Source organism: Microtus pennsylvanicus, chromosome 7, assembly GCF_037038515.1.
Source record: "Microtus pennsylvanicus isolate mMicPen1 chromosome 7, mMicPen1.hap1, whole genome shotgun sequence".
Classification (NCBI taxonomy): domain Eukaryota; kingdom Metazoa; phylum Chordata; class Mammalia; order Rodentia; family Cricetidae; genus Microtus; species Microtus pennsylvanicus.
In genome coordinates, this window is record NC_134585.1 from 2,314,312 (window position 1) to 2,322,182 (window position 7,871).

Consider the following 7,871-nt stretch of genomic DNA (forward strand, 5'->3'; position numbering starts at 1 on the left):
TTTTGAAAAAAAGTCTCAACTAAACCCAGGGAAAAAAGAAATCTCTTTATTTAAAACTGCATTTTTTTTTCTCTGTGAGTCTACAAGTTTACAGGCGAGAAGAGAGCCACCCCGGCCCTGCCTCCCAACACCCTCCTGCCTGGGCCTTTGGTGGGAGAGATTCCCCACTGTGACAGTCCTGAAGATCCTGAGGATGTCTGAGGGGTCAGAGGGGTTCAGGGCTGAGATGAGACCTTGTTTATGCCGTCACTCATACCTGGGTTCTGCGGCCTCCCTCTTCTCCCCACCCCCCTGATTTTGGCATGACATTAAAAAAATGAGCAGAAACACTTATTTCTGGGAAACCGGGGGAGAGAGACATGTAAGCGCCCGGCCCGTGTTCAGTGAGTTTGGCAAGAACACCCTCCATTCATTCTCCACTCTGCAAAGGGTTTAACAAAAAAAATTTTTTTAAAGCCTTTGACTTTTTCAAAATTACTGAGTTCAGTCCAGCCTTGCCCACAGGTTATTGGGAGAGGGAAGACAGGAGGCTAGAGGGGCATCGTGCTCCATGTCAAATACAGCAGAGATTTGCCGGCACAAGCTAGGAACACCTAAGTGACCAGGGTGAGGACATGGTGTCCTGCAAGATCCACTTCCCCCATGGGAGGCCTGGAGCAAGTGGCCACCACCAATTGTTTGTTCTCTTTCTAGGCCCCTTTGGCTCTTACTTCTCACGTGGGTAAACAAAAATAAATCAGTATGTTTATTTAAAAAATAACACACACACGCACACACACACACACACCAAAATCCCTATTTCTTCCAACTATTAAAAACTAAGGATCACCACTACCAACAAAAACAAAAAAAATACAGACAGATCCCAGGTTTTCTAGAAAACAAAACCAACTCCAAAGCCCAGCCAATGATTCTCTAAAGTAGCAGAAGCTCCCTCCGAGGTAGATAACTGAGTCAGACACTCCTGTCCACCGAGCGAGTCTATTGGTTTAAGATGAGCTGCGAATGAGGTAATAAAGCCGTCTGGAGGGGCGGAAGGTGGGGGTGCGCGGGGAGGTGTTGGCCCAGGGCCTCTGTCCAGGAGTCCCCATTTTTGGCATCTCTGGGTCGGGCAGGGCTGACGTCTCCAGATTCCAGAGTGTTTGAGTGGGGTGGGGAAAAGAAAGCAGGGAACCCAGAGACAAGCGGAATAGTTGGTGTAGACTGGAGAGATCTGAGAAACACATCTGTTTTCTGTGAGAGGGAAAAAGACGGAAATAAGGGGGACACCCCACTTTCCCTGCCATGTAGTCAGCACCCCAGCACTGAGTGTCCAGCTGGGGAGAGCACGACCCCATCTGCTCTTCTGTGTTGTGCTTCTGTTGGGGTTTGTCCTTTAGATGCCCAAGTCCTCTTCAAGAGTTGCCTGGTGGGAGCCCCCAGCCCTGTGACCTTGAGGGGCAAGGTCAGTTGGAGGTGTCAGAGTGAACACTTCCCGGGCCCTCTGTTGGGGATGTCACTGAGGATGGGGTCACAGCCTCCTGCCAGCCACCATTGGCCTGGAAAAGAGAATGAAAGTCAGAGAAGGGGAAAGAAATCCCGTGTGAGGATCACACTCCATCCTGGTGAGTGTGAAAGTTGGAGGCGCCGGGGCCCTGTGATCCACTTACCCGCATTTCTCGAGGGCTGTATATCTGGCCTCCCCCGAGGTTATCCCCATAGCTCCCTGGCCCCATTGAGTGTCGGAGGGATTCCACCTGCAGGGTACAAAGAAAGACGTGACCCACGGACACAGGACACATGGAAGCCTTAGGCAGACCTTGTGTGCTTGGGGTGGGGCTGGTGACATAGCTCACGCAAGCCTGAAGATCTGGTTCTGGTCCCCAGACCCCACCTAAGCAGATGATGGCAACCACAAAGCTGCCCTGACTTCAGCACGTGCAGTGGCACATGTACCTGCCGCCCCAGCATGCACACCATCAAAGAGAAAAGAGCTGGGGCTCCTGACCTGAGAGGCGGGGTAGGAATCCCCGTTGAGCCCGGGCACCCCCAGAAACATGTCTCCGGATCCTGAGAGGTTGAAAGAGCCGCCAGAGCCTTGGGAGAGCAGAGAGGGGGAATCAGAGAAAAGCACAGGGGATCATCTGACTGTAGACAGGAGGCGAACACAACCCTTAGCTCCCAGAAAGCTAACTCTGGGAATGCACATGGATTGTATATAAATTACCCACAGAACAGCAGTCCCACCCACCGAACAGGCTATCTGGGACCCTCCCCCTGACATCAACACCCCTGGTCTCTTTCGCCCCAAAACATCCTCTTTGCTATCATCTTGCATAGACAGGAAGCATGCAAAGCAGCCAGCTAGAGTGGCCGTGGGCTCCACCTGCAGAGGAAGGAGGCGTTGGGGAGCTGGTGCGGCTGTGGCCCCCCTGGGCGACGGACACAGCTGTCTTCACAGCATAGATATTGGCCTCCTCTTGGAACTTCCCAATATTTTTCTTGTAGCGAATTCGCTTGTTACCAAACCAGTTGGAAACCTGCAGGGTTGGGCAGAGGGGGTCAGACAGAACCCCTTCTCCAGGACCCCCTGCCCAGGTGTCCCCCCCTCCCCAAAGCACCTGAGAGACAGTGATGCCGCACTTCTTGGCGAGCTCCTCTTTGGCCTCCTCACTAGGGTAAGGGTTACTGAGGTGGGAGTAGAAATATTCATTCAGGACCTCGGTGGCCTGTTTGCTGAAGTTCCGGCGTTTGCGTCTGGCATCCAGGAAGCGAGAGCGCAGGATCATGACCGCCTCGCAGGTGCTCTGCTTCAGCTGCATCTGGATGGCGCTGAACTTGCGATGGATGATGCTCACCATCCGCTCCATCTCCTTGGGGGCCACAGGACGAGTGCGGCTCTGCTCCCGCAGCAGGTTCATGACGTGGGTTGTGAACTCATTGCAGGCCTGTTGGGGCAGGTGGGCTGCTGAGGAGCTCTGTGGCTTGGGGAGACCTCCAGAGCCTCTCGCTCCCTGGGCCTCCTCTCCTCACCTGCTCGTACTTCTCCAACTCCGAGTGGTAGATGTGGCGGATCTGGGCAAGCTTGCTTCGATAGTCTGAGTGTTCGATGGAATTGTCGGGGGACACGCCACCTCCCGAGGCTGCGGCGGCTGCAGCTGCCGCTGCAGAGCCCCCCCCTTTCTCTGGTCCAGCCACACCTTCTGCCAGAAGCATGTTGTCCAGACGCATCAGCTGCGGGTCCACCGGCTCCTCCTCTTGGGAGCTCCGAATGCTAAGGCCTAGCAGGCAGGCGAGTGGACTTAAGGCCCCAGGAATCCCCCACCCACCGTGAGAAAGGGGGGCACACCCATGTACCGGGGGACACCCACGTACCAGTTTTCTCCTTGATTTCACACAGGACACTAAACAGAGCAGGCTTCATTCGGTGACAGTTTAGGGCGTGTTTCCTTAGGAGGAATGGGAGAAGAAAGAGTTCAGGGACCAGGAGAGAGGAGAGGGGTGCCAGGGAATGAGGTGGGGGCATAAATCTGAGGAGGGGGACGGTCAGAATGGAGGTGGAATGGAATTGGAGGGGTAGTTCTTGAGAGATCAACTGCCATGGCTCCGGGAAGCTGCTGGGCCAAAGGAAGCAGAAGAGGCAGGCAAAGGGGTTAAGGTCACCATGGGCGGGCTGAGGCTAAGGAAGAAGGTTCAAGCAAAAAGATGGAGAAAGGATCTCGAGATGACAGGAAATAAAGATGACTAGGTAGGTTTGGGAGTAAGGGAAACTGAGGCTGAGATGGAAGAAAGTCAGTGTGAGGTGGCAGGGGGCCTGGAGGGGGGTGCCCCCTACCTGACACTTCAGTACAGTGTGTGGGAAAGCCTGGGAGGGCTCTTGGAGGCCCCAACCACGGTGGAAGGGAGTGTGTGGAGATCCTGGATCCGAAGAGAATGGGGCAGGCTAGCTGGATAGTTAGGGAAGGCAGCGTCGGCTGAGAACAGTTTCTAAGTCTGGGAGTAAGGAGATGGGCCAGTGCAGAGTGTAGGGGTCAGCAAAAGGTTAGGAGGGAGTGAGACCACCTGGGGCTCCCTCTGTGCGGGATTTTCGGGCCTAGGGGCAAAGCGAGCTTTGAGAGACCACCAGAACTAAGGAGAGAAAAGAGTTGCAAGATCCAGAGAGGGCCCTGGGGAAGGGGGGCTTGCAGAGGACTCAGAGCTGTGAGCAGGGTCCCGGGGTGGGGGCACTCACTTGGCCTGGGCCTCGTCCAGGCTCTGGTCGGTGATGGTCATTATCTGTTGCAGAATGTCCCCGATGTCTTGCTTCCCTCGGCCTCCCGGGACCCCCCCACTTCCCCCACCGGGGTCTCCGGCACCGGGAGGCTCGCCAGGGCCCCCGGGCTCCCCACCCACCAGCCCCAGGCTTCCCCGGCCCCCGCCCGGAGGGGGCGGCCCCAGCAGCCGCTCGTCCATAGCTGGGGGGGGCCCTGAGGCCCCCTCCCTATTCGCCCCTCCCCCCGCCGGTGACTTCCCCCCTCCAAACTCGCCGGGGCCGCTGCTCCCTCCGCCCCAACCCCGCCCGGCAACCCGCCTCCCGACTCCCTCCGGGGGTTCACCCCGGCACTGAACGGGAGACCCGGGGTGCCGCCTGGGCACCCCCACAGGAGACCCCGGCCCCCGGCGGCGGAGAAAATGGAGCCGGAGAGAGAGAGAGAGAGAGGAGGCCCAAGCGGGGGTGTGTGTGCGAGAGGAGGGAGGAGGGAGCAGGGGGAGCTAGGGAGGCGGCTGGGGGAGGGGAGCGGGAGGAAGAGGAGGGGAGGAGAGGAGGAACGGGGAGGAGCCGGGGGCGGGGAGACGCAGGCCGGGCGGCGGCGGCGGGTGGAGGCGGGGAGCGGCCGGACGACCCGGGAGACACGGGCCTGGCCCCGGGGCTGGCCGGGCTGGCGCGGGGCTGGGGACGTCGGCCACCTGGGTTCCGAGCCCCCCGTCGGGGTGGCGCGGACTCCGGCCACTGGAATGTTCTCCGACAGCTCGGTTCATATTTCTTGTTCTAATGACTCCCCTCCCTGTTCGACTTAATTAAAACCGGGAGACTGGGGGCTGGGGGAGATGATTAGGGAGGTCTCCAGCCGCTGCTTAATGAGCCAGTAATTAACCAGCCAGGGAGGGGAGTTGGCCTCTGGCCAGATCGCGGAGAGCGGCTGCCCCAGGCGTCACCTACCCACCTTGCACACCCACCCACCCCAGATACCAGTCTTCAGTCCAGAGGGGAATTATATTTATTCATACAACCAAAACATCAGACAGACTCAGCAGCAGGGGGGTGGGCGGGGCTAAGGTTCGCTAAGGCCTCTGGGTCCCTCTGCCTTCGGACTTGGGGTGCTAGTGGCGGGACAGTTGTCTTAATTTTTTTCTTTTTTTCTTACTAGGCAGAAAGGGGCAGGCCTCAGCCCTCACACCCTGTTTAGTAGTTTGATAGCTCAGGATAGAGCTGTGTCCACCCTACCTTGCTTATTTTCAAAGTCAGAGTACTTGCCCCAAGTCCAGTTCCCTGGGGAAGTGGGTGGTGAATACTGCCGGGTCTTCAGTCTCTGGTTTCTGGTACCCCTGCCACACAGGGTTGAAGATATGCCGGGTGGCCCAGCTTTGAGTCCCAGAGAGAAGGGCTGGTTGGGAGTTAGGTCTCAGCAGGTGTGTGGAGGGGGCCGGGATCTCTGCTCCTCCATTCGACCTCCACCCTGAACTCGCAGTAGCAACTCCAGGAGCTCCTGTCCCCCCGGGGGGAGGGGCGGCTCTGACCGCTGGGCTTCCATCCGCTGGCACTAGAGATGTGAAGGAAGAGGGCAGTGGTAGTCGGGTGGTGGGTTTGGGTAAGCGGGCTAGGGCTGGTGTAGGGCAGATAGGAAATCTCTGCCGGCGATGAGGGGAGTAGAGGCTGGTCCAGGGACGTAAGACGTTACCTGGTGACTAAGGATGGTGCTGTAGAGCTGTTCTTTGTCCTCAAGAAGCCGGGGTGGGGTTGGGGCTAGGCTTGGGGGGACCTGAGGAGTGTGGAAGGTGGCCCTCTGTTCCTCTAGGCGGCGGGACTGGGCCTCAGCCACCAGGTCGAGAAGGAGCTCTGTCTGCAGGGAGAGCAGGGAGCCCGACCGGGGGCCCAGGGCTATGGGAGAGGAGGGAGGAGGGCTAAGACCCTGAGACGGTGGCAGAGTGGAGTAGCAAGGGGTGGGGACAGGTGAGCTGACAGACTGTGGGTTAGGGACTGGCGGGTGAGCAGGTACACTGGGAAACGGAATGGGTTAGGATCTCCCAGGGTTGGTGGGGTACCTGTGTGGCGGGTTCCTGGAGGAGGAGGGGAGGGAGGAGCAGATCGCCAAGGCCGAGTGGTGGAGTTCACAGGAGGCCAACCCTGATCATCTTTCGGGGGACCCTGATGTCAAGACATGTCCATACCAGTCAGGGGGAGGTGTGGGCAGAGGGCTAGGCCAGTAACCCATTTCCCGTGTTTCTGTTCCTGCCCAAGGTTTTCCAAGTCTCCTGTGTCCATCCGTCTCTAGGTCCTCACGGGGCCTTCTCCCTGTGTTGGCCTCCCCACCCCGGCACCCAGCTCACCTGCTCACCATCCTCTTCTTCCTGGGGTCTTTCAGCCTCCATCCCTGGTCTTGGGAAGAGATACTGATGGGGGAGGGGTGACTGGAATTTGGAAGGAGGACCGGAACCCTGGGTTCCTGAGGGGAATGGGGGCTGGAAGGGGTGGGGGGTGAGCTGGGGGCTGGATGCCTGGGTACTGAGCAGGAAGCTGGGTTCCTGGTCAGCCCCCCCATGGGCCCCGCCCATCTCTGTCAACTTCCTCCATTCTCTCTTCCCACCCAAACAGCTTGTTTGACCTCTCTTGCCCCAGGGGAGGACAGAGACCGGGAAGAAGTCCAGCTGCAGGAGTGGCGCAGGCTCCCCACAGGGACAGACTCAGGCCTTCTCTTTTCCAGAGCCTCAGTAGCCCCTCTAACCTGCCACACTGCTCCCTCCATCCCCACCTCCCCTGCTGCTCTTCTCTGTCAACACCGGAACTAGCTCTAACACAGGAAGTGGTTTCACTCAGACTAGGCTCCCCCTCCCCCAGACTAGGCTCCCCCTCCCCCAGACTAGGCTCCCCCTCCCTAAGACTGATCCTGCTGTAGGATTTGGCCCTTCTCACCTCCTCTCTCGACTTACTGGGTCAGGGAAAGGTGTGGTTCTAGAAGGAAGCGGAAGGTTTGGATTCAGGGTGCACTGCTCTCAAATGCATACTTGGGTCCTAACAGTGGCCCTACACACAGGAAGTAGTCAGGGACTGGGAGTTGGTGATCACTGCCCTCCCCTCAGGCATCACAGAGGGGATCCGAGTGTGACCAGTTCACTGGCAGCTGAGCTAGTGTAGACAAAGGCTGGGTGAAGACTTGCCTGGGCTCCTGAGAGTGGAATACAGAACTTAATTTGGCTTTTGACCAGCTCTGGTTAGTCCCAAGAGGGAGCAGGATCAACACCTGGGGTCTTCAAATGGCCACCTGCCGTGTGAACTTAGAGCTGAGTGGCTTGGAGCCCTGCCTTCTTAGGTGAATGACATCTTCGGGCTTCGGTTTGTGAAAGGGTGAAGTGGCCTCATAAGAATTAGGAAGTGTTAACTGTAATGGGCATGTGGTGGATACTCTATAAATGGCGGCTGATGCTCTTCCAGAATGGCCTCCTGGCAGCTCATCACAGGCTTATCAGTATTGAGGTAAAGCCTTGAGGCTGCAAGGCAACTTCAGGATCCTCCTGTCTCCCTTCATTGAGACCTTAGGCATCTCTGGCTAGAGCTAAATGCCCTTGCGTGAGGGACACAGTGTCTATCACCTTGTATATTTGACTAGTAGAGACTCTCTTTTTTCAGATGATTC

At 57.6% G+C, this 7,871-nt stretch overlaps 2 protein-coding genes across 4 annotated transcripts; both read right to left on the minus strand.

Annotated features, from left to right (window-relative positions):
* Positions 1-25: 25 nt before the first annotated feature.
* Positions 26-5,132, minus strand: Pbx2 (PBX homeobox 2). 3 transcript variants are annotated; one of them, XM_075979500.1, is made up of 8 exons: positions 4,211-5,132; positions 3,355-3,428; positions 3,013-3,260; positions 2,601-2,927; positions 2,366-2,519; positions 1,988-2,076; positions 1,650-1,736; positions 26-1,538 (listed from the first exon to the last, which is right to left on the minus strand). In XM_075979500.1, the coding sequence occupies exons 1-8, from the start codon at positions 4,429-4,431 to the stop codon at positions 1,446-1,448; spliced, it is 1,293 nt and encodes a 430-aa protein (XP_075835615.1). In that variant the 5' UTR covers positions 4,432-5,132; the 3' UTR covers positions 26-1,445. The 3 variants fall into 3 exon arrangements, with proteins under 3 accessions (XP_075835615.1, XP_075835616.1, XP_075835614.1); XM_075979501.1 differs by lacking the exon at positions 4,211-5,132 and adding an exon at positions 3,815-4,199; XM_075979499.1 differs by having other exon boundaries at positions 2,366-2,927.
* An 89-nt stretch (positions 5,133-5,221) lies between these two features.
* Positions 5,222-7,186, minus strand: Gpsm3 (G protein signaling modulator 3). The gene is made up of 5 exons (XM_075979506.1): positions 7,168-7,186; positions 6,568-6,699; positions 6,283-6,385; positions 5,919-6,118; positions 5,222-5,780 (listed from the first exon to the last, which is right to left on the minus strand). The coding sequence occupies exons 2-5, from the start codon at positions 6,607-6,609 to the stop codon at positions 5,643-5,645; spliced, it is 483 nt and encodes a 160-aa protein (XP_075835621.1). The 5' UTR covers positions 6,610-6,699; positions 7,168-7,186; the 3' UTR covers positions 5,222-5,642.
* Between the last annotated feature and the right edge of the window lie 685 nt (positions 7,187-7,871).